Source organism: Apteryx rowi, unplaced genomic scaffold (genome assembly GCF_003343035.1).
Source record: "Apteryx rowi isolate R43461 unplaced genomic scaffold, aptRow1 scaffold_190, whole genome shotgun sequence".
NCBI lineage: Eukaryota > Metazoa > Chordata > Aves > Apterygiformes > Apterygidae > Apteryx > Apteryx rowi.
The window spans coordinates 287,807-305,233 of record NW_020448197.1 but is presented as its reverse complement, the minus strand read 5'-3'; the positions used below and the strand labels follow the sequence as shown (position 1 = coordinate 305,233).

The following is a 17,427-nucleotide window of genomic DNA, read 5'->3' as shown; positions in this document are numbered from 1 at the left end:
AAGTTTAACACCAGTACGAGAGTCTTTAGGAAGATTTAGAAGATCTCTCACTTCTGCTCATGTGTTCTGGCAGCTGCCTTTCTATTTAGGAGAAACAAGGACTTGAATGCTCTTGAACCAGGAGATCCTGGAACCTGCAAATAGGGGATGTTGTGTCTTCCTGGCCTGCACTATTCAAGGATTATCTCGTGCTAATGGACTTTCCTCCAGAACATGAAACACACAGTAGTGCTTTTGAGTTCAGGAATGTTAATTTTACTTCTGTTAGGTTTTTTCCCCAAAGAGGCCAATACCACGTGCTGGGCTTAATAAGCATGCTGTTTGATTTGACGTTCAGAATGGTGCATCAGCCTCTTTCATGCCCTTGTTAGATCAAGACTGGCTGCAGCTCATAACTTTCAAGTGTATAAGTTTTTTCTGGTCTAAAGAAAATAAGTTGGACTTCTAGTAGGAATATCTCATTACTAGGACATCTCACACATCACTGAAGGGCAGGACACTTTGGCATTACAGCACCTGAAAGAGTTTGGCTGTGTGTGTAACTGTTGTGGCAGCTCCTCTAAGGTGACAAGGAAATCAGGTTTACTAAAACTGAAGTCAGAGCCTGTTAGAGGCTTTCATCAGTTCTGACATCAGTTATGAAATTTCATCATTGTAGCCTTAAAATCCACAGCTGTTGTGCCTTGAAGTTTGCTTATTTGCCTAGTTGACTGCATGTGGTATGTGGTCAAGCCCAACAAATTTTCCTGTGAACCAATTAGAAGGGCTCCCTTTGGGTGTCTGGAGGATGCTTTTCTCTGTACGTCTTTCTGCCAGGATAGTAGCAGTGAACGCACCCTATTTTGGGTGTAGGGCTTCATCTAGAACATCACCAGATTTGAAGTTCACGTCCACTTCGGAAGTTTGTTCTTAAGTAGGCATTTGGCATGCCAAAAACGTTTCTGCCTTTACTGCAGCTGTATGTGATCCAGGTGATGAAAGATGAAATAACATCGTCTTGCACTACATCAAATGACTTGGGGGGGGGGGAGCAAGGATCGTTTCTGCTCACTCAGCTTTCTTGTAGGTGCATCCCAAATCAAAGCATACCATAGCACTGTGCTTCCCTGGCCTTCACCTTCTCCTGGCAGATTGGCTCAGCAGGCCAAAACAGAGCAAAGCAAGCATCAGAAAACTTACTCTAGAGAAAGTTTGTGCCATGCTTTCTTTGACAGGGGAGTTTTCTCTTCCTATCATCAAGAACTGCCTGCGATGTCCTCTCATATCATGAAGGCCAGTGAAAATTGAGGCAAGATGCAGGACTGCAGATTTTACCTCTGAATAGACTCCCAGACAACTTAGTGAAGCAGATGTGTAGGAACCAGTGGGTGATACGCATACTTTATGGCTGTAAACTTGTAATCCTTATTCCTACAATACATTTCCATATCAGACAGTCTTCCTGGATCCTGATGCATGAGCAGTAGCAAACCTGTATGGGAACTCATGTCACATCTGGGTAGCAGGAGATCTTTGCATTTCTGTCAGGGAATAGGGAAGGGATCAAAGATCGTTTTGGGGGTTCCCCTCACACGTATTGGTCAAGCGGTTGCCTGGGGCATGTTTATTTTTATTCCCTTTGCAATGTTTCGTGCCAGTTTATCCTGCCATCCTCTACTTGTGTAAGAGGAGAGACTGACTGGAGGGCAGTATTCACCGTGGCAGAGTGCGGCAGCCACGGGAATCTCATTTGCAGTTGAAATAGAAGTTTTCTCATATATTTAGCAAACAAGCCCACAGAGGATCTCTCAGAGAGATGGCTCTCTGCAAAGTCTCCTTGAGGTTTGTTTGGTTTCTGTAGCATTTCTAAAACCTTTCACTTATTTTTAAAAATAGGTATTCTGCGAATTCCTCGAATAGCAGCTGGTTTCTTGATACCTTTGTCAAATAACACTTGTCTTTTATACTGACCTTGATCTAAGACAAGTGTAGGCCTAATATAAGGCAGTTCTCCATGTAACAGCAGAATTTTGACTCTTGAACTTTCATCTGACTGGTTTTAAAACCATCTTGAATGTGAACCTGCTGTTTTTGTGCGCTCAGTCCTGATATCTGTTTCTTTCTCCTAGAAGTCCAGTTCCTCTACTACAACCAACGAGAAGATCACCAAACTCTATGAGCTGGGTGGTGAGCCTGAAAGGAAGATCTGGGTAGATCGGTATCTAGCCTTTACTGAAGAGAAGGCCATGGGCATGACCAATCTCCCAGCAGTAGGCAGGAAACCCTTGGACCTTTACCGGCTCTACATCTCAGTGAAGGAGATTGGAGGATTGACTCAGGTGAGTGTCTGGTAGTCACAGGTCAATAGGCAACAGAATTCAAAGGTAGCTTTGTTGCTAGGTGTGAGCCATGACTTTTTTTTCTGTGGGTTTCTTTTATTTAGTGGTTAAAAAAAAAAAAGTTTATATAGTGCCTATAAAACCCAGCATCTTTTAAGTGAGCCAAACGTCTGTCCTCTTGTCTGGTCGAGAACAGTCTGTGGTGAGATCCAATTCAAGTGCTTTCCCTTCCCCTCTGCCTGGTGCAGCGATTGGTGACACTGGCTTTGTCTTTGCATCTGGCTGTCAACTGACCTTGTGGCTAGTTATTTTGCCACTTGACCTTATCTGTCCCTGTTTAAACTGTTTTCTTGAGGTGAGAAAAGAGAAGTTTACTAGCTTACTCTCAGAAGAAGAGAGTTTGCTCGTTCTTGTTTTTAAACGCTACTGAAGATGCTCTGTTTAGCCCTTACTGCATCCTTTTGTTTTAGTTGGGAAGTGTCAATTTCTTCTCAGAAAGTGTCCTGGAAGAGAAGTAGCTGGGATTTTGAGTTTAGAGCCTCTTGTTTGGTTGTGCAGGTCAACAAAAACAAGAAATGGCGCGAGTTAGCCACAAATCTCAACGTGGGCACGTCCAGCAGTGCAGCTAGTTCTTTGAAGAAGCAGTACATCCAGTGTCTCTATGCCTTTGAGTGCAAGATTGAGCGAGGTGAAGACCCCCCTCCAGATATCTTTGCAGCTGCGGATTCGAAGAAGTCTCAAACTAAGATACAACCTCCATCTCCAGGTGAGTTTAGAGACTGGTTTCAGGAGTGTGATGACTGTCTGAACCAGGGGATCGACTGCACCCAGCAGGCCTTGCTCCCCGTGCTCTGGGCCAGGCTGGTTGCAACCTTCTGCAAAGTCCCTGTGTCCGTTCCTAATCAGATCTCTTGTTGGTTGTGTAGATTAAATTCTCTCCTAATGTGGGAGTGAATGATATTGGGAATAAGCCAAGCCTCTTGTTGGATATATTTCATTTTTTGTGTGTCCCACCCATGTACAAAGTTTAAAAAAAGTGAAAACATAAATATATACATATGTATATACACACACCTCTGTGATTACCAATGAATCACTGCAATATGAGAGTCTGGTGGGGAGAGAAGTTTGAAGTCAACTTTTTGAGGCGATCTCTGCATATTCTAGCAGCAGACCTTGTTATTGCTTAGCTTTAGGAACCTTCTAGAAAAGCAGTGCTTGCTTTGACTGCAAGTACTACCTTCTGGCAGTAAATGCTTGACGTGGGTGTGCGCTCATCTTCCTCATGAATTCTTTTTGTGTTTAGCAGGAGACAGTGAGGCCTTTCTGAGGCTCTGTGCTCAGAGACCTTTGTAAGCCTGCTTGGAGTTAGATGCTCTAGGATTTGAGACCTTTAAAATGAACTTTTAATAAGTTAGGAATTCATTAGTCTTTATGCTGTTGTTCCAAATTTAATGGGGATCTCCTGTTTCTGAACATTTAAGCATAGAGACCAGTTCAGATTTGTTAAAACAAACACCCCCCCCCCCCCAAAAAAAAAGGTAGAAAACAGCCAGGCTAGCAGTGCACGTTATACTCTCTCGTCTTCCAGAAGTCTGATTGTTTCTGTCTCATTTGCATTAAGTTCATTGCTTGAATTGCTGCTGAACTTGCCAAGCTTTTAAGCTTCAGTTTTCCAGTTTGTCTTACAAGCAAAACCCTCAGATGCCTTTTCTGGTCAGGAGCCTGTTCATGTAGGTGAAATAAAAACTTTGTCTGCTTTGAAGTTCCTCTAGCGTTTGGGAAAAAAAAAGCCTTTTTGGTTCTGAAACATGGGATCTCTGTCTAGCTCCTGAGGAGTGGAATAATGAACCCTTTTTTGATTGTACTGCAGCTGTATCTCAGTCCTGCTAATCCCTTGATCAACAGTGTGCTTGTCCGAATATCACTGTTCTGTTGGCAACTACATTTATCTGTCCCCTCAGTCAAAGAGTTTTGGGTTTGGGGTTTTTTTTAAGGACTAAGTAATGTCTTTCCACTAGTCAGGAAACCTGCCCCAGTATGGATTCAACCTTGGTGTATTCTGCAAGACAAAATGACTTTTGTGTCATTAGACTAAAATTCTGTCTAAAGTGGTATCTGAGTTCCACTTAAACTAGATCACAAATCCCATCGCACTTTCTTTCCAAAAACACTTTCTTGCCAGCTGAGATACTAGGCAGTGGAACAAAGATGTTAAGAGCATTTGGAGTTTATTTGGATAGGGCTGAGGCATTTGGGAAGCCACTTAAAACTTCTTGTAGCATGAGGTGCCTGCCAGAATGGATTAGATGGTGCATCAATTCTTATTTTGTTTTAGCTAATGTGATGGTACGTGGAAGTCCTGAGACTGCCTTTCAGGGCTGTGCTGAGACTGAGCTCTTGCTTTAGCGCTTCAGCACTTCAGCTGCAGGAATTTGCAGGGCTGGTACCCCGAACTGCACGTCTGTGCGGCTCTGTTGACTCGGTCCATAGGTTTGATTCCTGCTATGAGAAGACTGTTCTGCGTTTCACATTTAAACTACTCTCTCCGCTTTTCTTAGTCCAAACTTCTGTGACTGGGAATGTGCAGAAGCAGCACTGAAGCACAGCTGGTTGCTGCAATCCTTTCAGCCACATAACTCGGCATGTTCATGCTACTCCTTCGCTTTCCTTTTCCTCCTCTCTCTTGCTCCCCTGGATGAGCAGCAGTCGAGGAGTCTGGGGACAACGTGAGTTGCTCTCTCAACCTCAGCTCCGGGCTTAAGAGCCTGAGAGGAGCACTGAGTCCCGAGGAGCCCTCCTGCTCCAGGGATTGCTGCGGCCCCTCTAAGGCAGCATCCTCCAGCCTTGCATGCGCAGAGGCCTGTCTCCCAAGGAATCACACTTGCTGGAGAATAACGTCCCTGTTTGAAAGCTGAGTGGAGAAAAGCAGGGCATCTTGAAGTCCCATCATTTGGATGCAGGGCTGTAAGCCATCCCTCAGAGATGTGTGCTTTGCTCTCCTTGCAGACTTTATAACCCATTGGCATTGGCTTATACTTCATTCCAGCCCATTCAGTTGTGAAAACGAGCTTCTGCATAACTTTGTGAAGATCACAGTGTATTATTCTGCATTAAATATCACTTTTTGTGGCTGTGGAGCATCTAAAGGCCCTGCTGGGCGATTGTCTGGGTAGAGCTCTGGATGCCAGAGCTGTTTTCCGTGCACTCATAACCCTCCAAACCCAAGAATGTTTACTGAAGGGCCTTGCCTGAAGTGAACTGGGTATTGCTTTGCGGGCGCTCAGCATGGGTTTCCTGCAAACCTTCTTGGGTCCTTCTTGCCAACAGCAGTGTGTCCCCGGGGAGGCGTAATCAGTCTGCTCTTGGGTTTTAATTCCCAGAGCTTGGAATTGGCCTGGGTCCAACCGTGTGTAAATTTGTGAGTGGGAGGGACAGCAGGGGGTGGGGACAAACACCAAATGGCAGCGACGCTGGGAATGTCTTGAGGCCTCTTCCTGCCGATGCCAGCGCTCGTAACGCGCGGCGGAGACGAGCAGCAAATTCCTGGGGGAAGGAGGGGAACTGAACCGCTGCTGGCTGAGGATGGAGACAGACGCCGGGGAGGGCTCATGAATGAAGCTCCCTGCTGAGCTCGCCTCTGCCCTTCCTTCTCCCAAGACCTCCCCGGGCTGGGAGGGAGCTGCGAGCAGAGACAGGGTGCCAGGAAGGTGGGGTGTAAACAAACGTGCCCTGGACGTGACCTCGGAGGATTTTAATGAATAGCTGAAATGACTCATCAACCAGCAGGGCTGAAGCTGAGGGATATCGGGTGCTGGGGCTGGTAACTAATGGAAACATTAATTAAGAGTTCAGCTCTTGCCAGCTGCGAGGAGCGTATGAACCTGAGAGCTGACACTGCCACGGCGATCCAGGGGCAGAGCAGAGCTCCTGGAGCTGGCGGCACAGCTGGATTACACATGACGGCCTGGGATTTTTGCTGAAAGCTTACTGTAGCGTAAAGTAACTCGCGCAGAGCCAGGGAACTTGCCGGACGGGTTTTGTCGTTCAGTGAAAGATCCGGCATCTCCGGCATTCCCTGTTCCAGGAATCTTTGGGAGTGGTGCTTGAATTAACCTGCATGAATTAACCCACTGGAAGGGCACAGCAGACAGAGGAGCCTTGTTCAGAGTTGCTTAGTGACTTCAGCTGAAGTGCTGGAGTTTCCATCGCTCATAAAGAATGTGACGCTGCAGGAGAGGGCTCGAACCCACCTTCCTTCCTGGGTAGAAAGCGAATGTGAAGGTGACAGGGCTGTAGTTGTCACTTGAGAGGAAGCATCATCTTCCCCTCCTCATGGCACACTGTAGAGTGTCACTCTTTGAAACTAGGTAGCCTGGGGAACGTGACTGCTGTGGTGGCATGGTGCATAAAAGGGAACATGGTTAAGAATGGAGGCATGGCAAAAATGAACATGTCCTCTCAGCTTTATACTTGTGTGTGTGGTTCTTCTGGGAAGTCCGGCCCAGTGGTACGTTCCTGCAGTGTTGGGCTCCTTGTATTTTGGCCATATTTTATCTGTCACTGTCTTTGAGGATTCATCACTCTCTGTTCTTGAGATTGATATTCTGGGGGGTTCTGGGTTGCATCTGTTGAGTTCAGAGCTGCTCATGCTACATTTCTGTTCTTGCAGCGGGTTCAGGCTCCATGCAGGGTCCTCAGACGCCTCAGTCCACCAGCAGCTCCATGGCAGAAGGAGGAGACTTGAAGCCGCCAACTCCAGCGTCTACGCCACACAGTCAGATGCCCCCTTTGCCAGGCATCAGGTATGAAACCATCGCACCCTCTCCCACCAGGGTGGCCACAAGAAGCAACTGTGAGGTTGTCTTGGGGTCAGTACCGTATGGGGGGGTCATGGGGCTCCATGGCTTTGCTCCTCCTTTGTTAACGACTCACAGCAACACTGCTGACTCTGCATCTCTCTGTGTGTCTGTATAATCATTGTTTTGGGGATTGAGACTGAGGAGGGTGTTGCAGAAGGGCAGTTTTTCCTGCTTCTGTTGGAGGAGCATGATTACAGTCCTTCTAGGGGATAGCAACACCTGAGAGGGAATATATGGGGTGAAGAATCCTGCAGAGCATCATGAACCTCTATAACCCTGTGTTTGTGGGTTTTTTGAATCAGGAGTAACTCAGTGGGCCTTCAGGATGCCTTCGCAGATGGCGGCGATCCCACGTTCCAGAAGCGGAACTCCATGACTCCAAATCCAGGTTACCAGCCCAGCATGAATACCTCCGACATGATGGGTCGCATGTCTTATGAGCCAAATAAAGATCCTTACAGCAGTATGAGGAAAGGTGAGGAAGTCCTTGCCTACTTCTCTCCCTTTTCTCCGTGAGTGCTAATCCCTGTATCTGGCTGCATGCTGGAATGTGCTGTAGGAGTATTTAGACCTTCTGCTTGCCCTTCTTCCCCCAGAAGAAGGGATTTGTCTCTAGAGCACACGTAGACATGTTTTGTTGATCCTTCTTTCAATCTTTCAGCTCCGGGAAGCGATCCCTTCATGTCCTCAGGGCAGGGCCCCAACAGTGGTATGGGTGACCCTTACAATCGTGCTGCAGGTCCAGGGATGGGTAACATGGCCATGGGACAGCGGCAACACTATTCCTACGGAGGTCCTTACGACAGAGTGAGGTGGGTGCTTGAAACCAGTGAGAACCTGGTTTGCTTAACTCATGTGAAACGGTTACCTTCTCATCACTACAGTGATTCTCCTGACCGTCCTTTCCCATTTGAGGAGCAAGGGTGAATTTAAGTGAATGTGTGGTTTTTTTCCCTCTTTGTTTCTATGTAGGACGGAGCCTGGCATGGGACCCGAGGGCAATTTAGCTACTGGAACTCCACAGCCAAACATCATGCCTTCCACCCCTGAGTCGGGGATGTACTCTCCCAGCCGCTACCCGCAGCAGCAGCAGCAGCAGCAAAGGTCTGTGTAGGGTATTGCCACAAACAGCTCTTCCCACTTAGGGAGCTTTGAGACTGTTAAAACGAAATATGCTTCTGATCAGAAGAGTAACGCATCTGTTTCTTCTCTAGACATGATTCCTATGGCAATCAATTCTCCACTCAAGGCACATCCTCGGGCAGCCCTTTCCCTAGCCAGCAAACTACCATGTATCAACAGCAACAGCAGGTAAGTTATCAGAAAGTTTCCAGTTTGGTTGACTGAGAGAAGGAGGAGTTTTATCTGTGCAAAGTGTGAAGAAGGAAGGATGAAAACTCTTTGGGCGGTGTGTTGCTTTATGGACATGTAGGTGTTAGACAGAATTAAGTACCTTATACAGGTTTTTGCCAGTTTCCAAATAGCATAAAGAAATTTTAATTAGCGTTTCCAGTGTTGTGTTAGAAAAAGCACCATGTTCTGAGAATGGAAGCTGTGCAGTTTGGTCGGGTGTGCTCGGGGTTCAGGAGGCAGGAGATCAGGAAGCTTTATTGGGCTTCTCTGCCCCTCTGGAACTTTCTGAGTCCCTTTGTGTTTCTGTACCAAGTTGATCCAAGTAATCAGAGGATTTTGTTTGGAATAAGTCCCTTGATAATTCTGGTGAGCTGTTTCAGGTGGATCATTCCACCCAACTTAATGAGCTTGCAGGCAAAGGCTTCAGAGGTGCCTCCGCTCCCCTGTTGCCCCACTGCCTCTCCTACTCATAGCTTTGTTTCAGAGAGAGTTTGAATGAACATATATCTCTTTCCATAATCCTTATATATAACTTGCTCTTTGTATCAGTGCCAGGACCCATAATATTTTCCTGATAATTTTGAGCCCTCTGGTTTAGGAGAGTGTAGAGAGGGCACTTGCAGAGCTGTGCTAAGAATAATTCCAACTGCTCTGCAGTTTGGCTCTGCAACCAGAGCCATGGGGCTCTGAGCCAAGAGTTCGAGTTACTCTGGTACTTGTCATCTTTAAAGCCCTAGAGCTCCATCTGAAGCCAGTCATGACAGCAGAGCTTCTGAATCGACTGGATAGTAGTTAGAGCACAGACCCTTGGAGGCAGGAGGGATCTGGGTTTTAATTTTGTCTCATCAATTGACTTTTTTCTCCATTGGCACTTAAAAGAAGTAGAGGAGGAGAACAGTTCTTGCTCCTTTCAGTGCTGTGTTTTGAAATCCACAAGGAAAGGAAGAAGCAGAAAGTACGTACTAACAGCTTTTAATGCATCTTGTTTGATGCTTTGGCAGAAACTTCTGTTTTCTGGGAAATCTAAGAGAAATAGGGTCTGATAAAGTTCCTGGATTTGCAAGGGAACAAGTACCTGAACACAGATTGGTTTGTGGTGAATGTACAGTAGGGCTGAGCCCTTTCTACAGGAAAGTCATTTCTGTGGACAGATTTCTGCCCCTAGGGCATCCTTGTAGGATCCACAAGGAAACTACACAGCCTGCCGCAAGGAATTGGCCTCGGCTTGTGAAACTGAAAGGTCGAGCTAACTTCACATTGGATATGGCTAACAAAAAAAAAAAAAAGGAAAAGAAAAGAGAAAGGATGTGTCCCCATGCCGTGGAGACAGTCTCTGGCTCTGTGTGGATCTGCCCGCTGAGTTAGGATTGCTTCTTTCTAACTAAATGCATCTCATTGTTGCCGATGCCTTTATTTTCCTTGTAGAATTACAAGCGACCGATGGACGGCAGCTACGGCCCGCCTGCCAAGCGGCACGAAGGGGAGATGTACAACGTACCATACAGTGCCGGGCAAGGGCAGACGCAGCAGCAGCTGCCTCCAGCGCAGACCCAGCAACCGAGCCAGCAGCAAACTGCACAGCCGTCTCCCCAGCAGGACTTGTATAACCAGTATGGGAGTACATACCCTGCTGCTGACCGCCGATCTGCCGGAGGGCCACAGAACCAGTTCCCATTCCAATTTGGCAGAGACAGGGTCTCGGCTCCCCCAGGCTCCAATGCTCAGCAGAACATGCCTCCTCAGATGATGGGTGGCCCCATACAGTCTACTCCAGAGGGCCCGCAGCAGGGCGCCATGTGGCAAGGGCGCAACGAAATAGGGTACAGCTATCCGAATCGGCAGAGCACTGGCTCTGCGCCCCAGGGGCCTGCTTATCACGGAGTGACTCGAACAGATGAAATTCTGCATTCAGATCAGAGGGTAAACCATGAGGGACCATGGCCTTCCCATGGGAACCGGCAACCTCCTTATGGTCCCTCTGCCCCCGTACCTCCAATGACTAGGCCCCCCCAGTCTAACTACCAGACCCCTCCTAGCATGCAGAATCACATTCCTCAGGTATCCAGCCCAGCACCTCTGCCCAGACCTCTGGAGAACCGCACTTCTCCTAGTAAATCTCCATTCCTGCACTCGGGGATGAAAATGCAGAAGGCAGGACCACCAGTCCCTGCCTCGCATATAACACCAGCAGCTGTACAGCCTCCCATGATACGACGAGACATCACCTTCCCTCCGGGATCAGTAGAAGCTACGCAACCTGTGTTGAAGCAGAGGAGACGGCTGACAGCAAAAGATATTGGTAAGAGGAAGCTTGTGCTTTTCTGCTTGTGTCCATCAAGAGGTGCTGCTGCTACCCTTTGGTACAGCGCTGCCAGGCGGAAGGGCTCTGGCTCTGTAAGGACTTCATTTTTGCAGGATAGTTGCCTTTTCAGCTACAGTGTCTGTGTTTGGCATTGTCTGCAGAGAGATTGGTGGTGCATACAGTTTGTACAACATCTTAAAGCAGGCTCTGCTCTTCATGGGACCAGAAAGCAGTATCAAGTATCTCCTTTTTGTTTTTAAACTCCAGGAGCTGGAAGTATCATGTGTTTATGTTACAGGAACTCCTGAAGCCTGGAGAGTGATGATGTCTCTGAAGTCTGGACTGTTGGCTGAAAGTACGTGGGCCTTAGATACCATAAACATCCTGCTCTATGATGACAACAGCATAATGACCTTCAACCTCAGCCAGGTGGGTGCAGATGCTCTGTGACACAGGTCTTTGAAGTGCTAATTTTGCACAGTTTTCTGTCAGCAACATAGCAGAAAGCAGCTCGTGCCCTTGCAGGGCCAAACTCCCAGGCATCCCCACACCTGCGGAGCGTGCCAGGTCGGGGAGAGCACGGGGTCTGGGTAGCTGCGTGCTGGTGACACACTGGCCTGTGTAATTTCCATGTTTATTGGTATGAGAGCACGTGTCACCTCCTCTCTGGTGAGATGTATTGCCTCTGTAGCACAAAGGAACTGAATGAGGGTGAGGAGGCTAAAACGGACTTTGCAGCGTGGGCACTGTGAAAGGCTGGAGGCTGCTTGTGTTTCCTGGTGTTGATGGCGTGCGCCTCTAGCTCTGGCTCTCCCCTGGGTCTGTCTTTACTGAGGCTGGGCTGCTAGTCTGGAGAGGCCAACCTTTCTCAGTTTGCTGCCACGTGCATGTGTGGCTGTTGTAAAAACCGCTCCACGACACTGTAAAGGCTCTTTTGCTTAGGACTGCTCTTTGGCTCGCTGTGTATTAACTGGAGAGGAGATATGACCAAGAACAGATGTGTGTTTGCAGAGGGGTGTGTGTGTGTTGTGGCAGGGGGGATTGGATACTGACAGTATCTATTTTTCCATTTGTTCCTTTTCTCAGAGGACAGAAAACTCCTTTTGCAAATGCAGTTTCTTGCCAGCGTAAAAAGAACGCGTTAATTAACAGTACTGCTTAAACTCTTAGCCCTTCATGCCCTGCTTTCCCTGTTGCTCATGCTGGCCTAAGTTGGTTTCTGATCACTGTTCCCTTCCTTCCCCTCCTGTTTTTCTCCTCCCTTGTAGCTGCCGGGCTTGCTGGAGCTCTTGGTGGAGTATTTCCGGCGTTGCCTGATCGAGATCTTTGGAATCCTGAAGGAATACGAGGTGGGAGACCCAGGGCAGAGAACACTATTGGATCCTGGAAGGTTCTGCAGAGCTTCAGGTCCCCTTCACGAAGAAGGGGATGAAGATGATGAACCACGGCGCCTGAACTGTGAGATGGAAGAGGATGGTGAGGAAGAGGAGGAGGCTGCATTTGCGAGCAAGGACAAAGCACCTCTAGAGAGCAGCGAGGAAAAGCTAGTTAGTAAATTTGACAAGCTTCCAGTCAAGGTCGTGCAGAAAAACGACCCGTTTGTGGTAGATTATTCAGACAAGCTGGGGCGAGTGCAGGAGTTTGACAGTGGACTGCTGCACTGGCGGATCGGTGGCGGAGATACCACTGAGCATATTCAGACCCACTTTGAGAGCAAGACGGAGCTACTGTTTACTCACAAACGAGCTTCCTGCAACTCTGTCTTGAGGAAACGTTCAGCGGCTGAGAGCAATCTAAGCACTAGGGAAGGAGAGGCTTCTGCGTCCGACAGCTCCTCAGAGAAGAGGATAACTGCCACCATGGATGACATGCTTTCAGCACGTCCGGGCTCCCTGGCAGGTGAGGAGGAAGAAGTCAAAGCTTCAGAAACTGCGAAGGAAAGCAGCAAGTTTCCATTTGGCATTAGTCCAGCTCAGAGCCACAGAAATATAAAAATTTTGGAGGACGAGCCTCACAGTAAAGATGAGACGCCCCTCTGCACCCTCCTAGACTGGCAGGACTCTCTGGCTAAGCGCTGCATCTGTGTCTCTAACATCATCAGGAGTTTATCATTTGTGCCGGGCAATGACTTTGAAATGTCTAAACATCCCGGGCTGCTGCTGATTCTAGGGAAACTGATTCTCTTGCACCACAAGCATCCAGAGCGCAAACAGGCACCCCTGACGTATGAGAAAGAGGAGGAGCAGGACCAAGGTGTGAGCTGCAACAAGGTGGAGTGGTGGTGGGACTGCTTGGAGATGCTGCGTGAAAATACACTGGTCACGTTGGCCAACATTTCTGGCCAGCTGGACCTTTCCCCTTACCCAGAAAGCATCTGTTTGCCTATCCTGGATGGACTTCTCCATTGGGCAGTATGTCCATCAGCAGAGGCCCAGGATCCCTTTCCAACGCTGGGGCCTAATGCTGTCCTCTCCCCTCAGAGACTGGTTTTGGAAACACTCAGCAAACTCAGCATCCAGGACAACAACGTGGATTTGATTCTTGCAACTCCCCCCTTCAGTCGCTTGGAGAAGCTCTACAGCACCATGGTGCGTTTCCTTAGTGACAGAAAGAACCCGGTGTGTCGAGAGATGGCTGTGGTACTACTGGCCAACTTGGCACAGGGGGACAGCCTGGCAGCAAGAGCGATTGCTGTGCAGAAGGGCAGCATTGGCAACTTGCTGGGCTTCTTGGAGGACAGCCTGGCCGCCACGCAGTTCCAGCAGAGCCAGGCTGGCTTGATGCACATGCAGAACCCACCCTTCGAGTCAACGAGCGTGGACATGATGCGCCGAGCTGCTCGGGCGCTGCTCGCCCTGGCCAAGGTGGACGAGAACCACTCGGAGTTCACGTTATACGAGTCGCGGCTGTTGGACATCTCCGTGTCGCCTTTGATGAACTCTTTGGTTTCACAAGTTATTTGTGATGTACTGTTTTTAATTGGCCAGTCATGACAGCTGTGGGATCCGAGACCCTGTGTGCGTGTGCGTGAGTGGAGAACTTAGAAACTGACTGTTGCCCTTTATTTATGCAAAACCACCTCAGAATCCACTGTCTGCCCTGCGCTGTCCTGCTTCTCCCTTGGGGAAAGATGTCCCTGTTCCCTCTTCCCTTCCCCTGCCCTTCAAATTTGTCCTGAACCCCTTATTAAAGGAGACAAAGTTCTGTCTGCATAGAAGACTTTTTTTTTTATTTTAACCAAAGTTACTGTCGTTTACAGTGAGTTTGGGGAAAACGACTTGCCGTGTTATCACATTGACAGGCGCCACTTTCATAACTGTTTTTAATGGTAAACTCTGAAGGACAAAAGTGACTGCTGAACTCTGTGTGGTTTATCGTTGTACATTCACAATCTTGCAGGAACCAAGAAGTTACCAGTTGTGAACAGACCTTGTCCAAGGGAGGCCTGTGCAGTAGCGTGTAGAACTTCATGTACTGTACACCTTAAACTGTAAACATACTGTAATAACGTCTCACATGGAAAAAAAACGCTGGATCAGCAGCAAGCTGTAGTTTTTAAAAATGTTTTTAGTTAATGTTGAGGAGAAAAAAGGCTTTTCCCCCAAAGTATCATGTGTGAACCTACAACACCCTGACCTCTTTCTCTCTTCCTCCTTGATTGTATGAATAACCCTGAGATCACCTCTTAGAACTGGTTTTAACCTTTAGCTGCAGCCTGAATGCTGCCACGTGTGTATATATATATGACGTTGTACATTGCACATACCCTAAGATTCCTTGCAGTTTTGTCCCCCTCTCCCTACCCCTTTATAGTATGACGAGTTAACGAGTTGATGACCTGCAAAAGCGAGACACAATTATTTAATCTCTTGCCAGACATCCCTCCCTGGAGGATGCTGTACAGGTCTCTGTGTATAAAGTCATTGCTGTCTCAGCAGCCAATCAACTTATAGTTTATTTTTCCTGTTTTTTGTTTTCTTTCTAATCGAGGTGTGAAAAAGTTCTAGGTTCAGTTGAAGTTCCTGATGAAGAAACACAATTGAGATTTTTCAGTGATGAATTCTGCATATTTGTATTTCAGACAATGTAGCTAAAAACTTGATGTAAATTCCTCCCTTTTTTCCTTTTTTGGCTTAATGAATATCATTTATTCAGTATGAAATCTTTATACTATATGTTCCACGTGTTAAGAATAAATGTACATTAAATCTTGGTAAGATGTTTGTAAGGGGTTTTTTTTTTTTTTTTTTAAGCAGCAGAATTGGGAATGGACTTCAGTGCTGTCAGGGTTATAGACTTAATGTTCTAGGCCAGCTCTTACCATGGAGCGTACAGGCCTCAAAGGTCCTACCCAGTACAGCAGCTTATGTGGCAGCCAATATGGATAACGAAGTCCTCTCTTTTTGTAGAAAGCCTAGTGCAATGTGGTCTGGCTTTTTGTTTTTTCTCCTGCTTGTTTCAGTGATGGGGTTTTCACTTGAGTACTGCTTATGCTGAGTGATTCTGCAGCGTAAGGTGAAGCTGTGGCAGTGACTGATAGACGCTCGGTTTATAGGGTGAAAAGAGACGTGTTTTAGAAGGCAGGCAGTTCCCTTTCCGCTCTAAAACGGAAAATTTTCGTTCCCCCTGCATTTTTCACATTTTCTTGGAACTGTAATGTGGACTCTGACTTCCTCCAAAGGACGGGGTTTTCCAGCGGACAGAGTTCTAGCGCCCTTCAGCAAATGGCCAAAGTTCAGCCTCTTCATATGAAAATCGGCCCATTTTCATGGGTTAGCAAATGGCTATTTTATTTAGCTTGAAGCTTCATCCTCAAGTTATGATAGAAGCAGGCTAGCTTAGAACTGCACCGAACTCATTCAAGCAAAAGAGACAGTTAAAAAGGAGAAACTTTTTTAGGGAAGCGTCATTTTTGCTCAAAAAAAAGACCTTGTGTTGTCCCCCTGTGGAGCATCCAGTTCCCAGAGCCCTTAGTCGCATTCTTTAAACTTCCTATTTCTGGTAGTAATTGTGCCAGAATCAAACTGACGTGATTCTGAAATGTCTGTTTATCACCAGTAAATGCTGGGAAGGAACTCTGCTTCTTTTTGCCTAGCTGGCCAAAGGGAGTCCTTAAGTTGATTTTTTTTAAGTTAGGAATGGTGGTGGTCTTCCTTGGCTTTTAAAAAAGCAAAACTGAAACCAAGCCAGGTGGTAGGATAAGAATGTCACTAGACTTTGCCTTTCTATGACAGTGTTGTTGATTTAATAGTACCTTCTCTCTGATAATTTAGTCTTGTATACTAGGATCTCTGTTTAAACTAGTTTGATTAATATAAAAATCTTTTTTTTTTTAACAGAACTTTAACAGCAAGGTTGGAAAGAGTACTCAACTTTTGTACAGCCTCTGTGTTCATGTTATGGTGAATTTAATCATAAGCGAATGCTACATCTGGGAGGAAGAGAGCAGTCACAAGTGATACTAACTACCCATTTTACCAGTATTTATACAACCGATTGATCTGAGGGGAGTGATTCTGTTCCCCCAATGCTTGCGTGCACGTAAACACACGTACCTCTTACACTTCTAAAATGGTTAAAACTGCACAGATGAGGAATTAGTAAAATGAGAATAAGCAGTGTTCACAGTGTGTAATTAGGGACTATTTTGAGAGCCACACCTGATCTAAAACTTGACTTGACTGCACAGAATGCAAATCCTCAATGCTTTGACCTGATTCGTACCCCTGTATCTGTAGGCATTCCTTAAAACTCCTTTCTTTGACTTGGGAGGCTCTGTTTTTCATTTTTACCAGCAAAAGAGAAAACTCTTGCTCTTGCCAAGTCAGAGCCCTGATTGAAAACCACTCTATGGGAATCTCCCTTGAAGACTCAGCTGGCAAAGATGTTTTTTCCTGCAGTGAGGATACTGTAGTAAGTCAGTTTTGAAGCGTAAGGACTTGCCTGTTCTCTGCCAGCCTTTGCCGTGTTTTGCCAGAACCTGGCAGATCCGGAACAAGGCCTGACCCGGTGCCACCACGGGCGCCGCAGCCGGCTCCCCACAGTGCTGCTCACAACGTGGTTAAGCGTAGCGCAAGCTTGGTTAGCGTGAAAGCAAAACGCGATGCCTCTGTCATCGCCCGGACCAGATCTCGAGGGAAACCTGCCCACCCTCTTGCAAGAGTAAGTAATTAATACAATAACGTCTACTTGTTGCTTAATGTGTTTTGGCAAGTGACTTGTTCAAGCCGGGCCGTTCCTGCACCAGCAGCCTGACTCTGTTGGAGGCTTGCACTGGTGCAATACCTGGCCGCCGGCACGGGCCGCTCCGCAGCGGCAAAGGAGAGCAGGCCCCAGCGCCGGGCAGGGGGACGGGGCCAGGCCTCTACTGCCTTCCCTGGCAGCAGACCCTGAGCCCCCTCGGGGAAACCGTTTTTTTTCTGTTTCCTCACTGGGCTCAGGGGGAGGCCGAGGGCCACCCCTGCGCTAAGGCCGCCAGGGCGGGCGGCCTGCTTGGGGCGACGGCCCCGGCGGGCCGGCCCTTGGCGCAGCCCCTCGGGAGGAGGCGGGGGGCACCGGCGCAGGGGAAGGGGAAGGGGCCGCCCGCCGGGGC

General features: G+C 47.6%; 1 protein-coding gene across 4 annotated transcripts in view; it reads left to right on the top strand.

Annotated features, from left to right (window-relative positions):
* ARID1A (AT-rich interaction domain 1A) overlaps positions 1-15,052 on the top strand; it is a 62,250-nt gene extending 47,198 nt beyond the window's left edge. For 2 of the 4 annotated variants that reach the window (XM_026062510.1, XM_026062512.1), the window contains exons 11-20: positions 2,109-2,318; positions 2,877-3,084; positions 6,991-7,123; positions 7,483-7,655; positions 7,842-7,992; positions 8,153-8,284; positions 8,395-8,491; positions 9,959-10,832; positions 11,134-11,264; positions 12,104-13,828. In XM_026062510.1, the coding sequence (XP_025918295.1) occupies positions 2,109-2,318; positions 2,877-3,084; positions 6,991-7,123; positions 7,483-7,655; positions 7,842-7,992; positions 8,153-8,284; positions 8,395-8,491; positions 9,959-10,832; positions 11,134-11,264; positions 12,104-13,828 (3,834 nt within the window). Of the gene's footprint in view, positions 1-2,108; positions 2,319-2,876; positions 3,085-6,990; positions 7,124-7,482; positions 7,656-7,841; positions 7,993-8,152; positions 8,285-8,394; positions 8,492-9,958; positions 10,833-11,133; positions 11,265-12,103 lie in introns of all 4 variants that reach the window. The other 2 variants (XM_026062511.1, XM_026062509.1) reach the window with 2 other exon arrangements.
* The last annotated feature ends 2,375 nt before the right edge of the window (positions 15,053-17,427 follow it).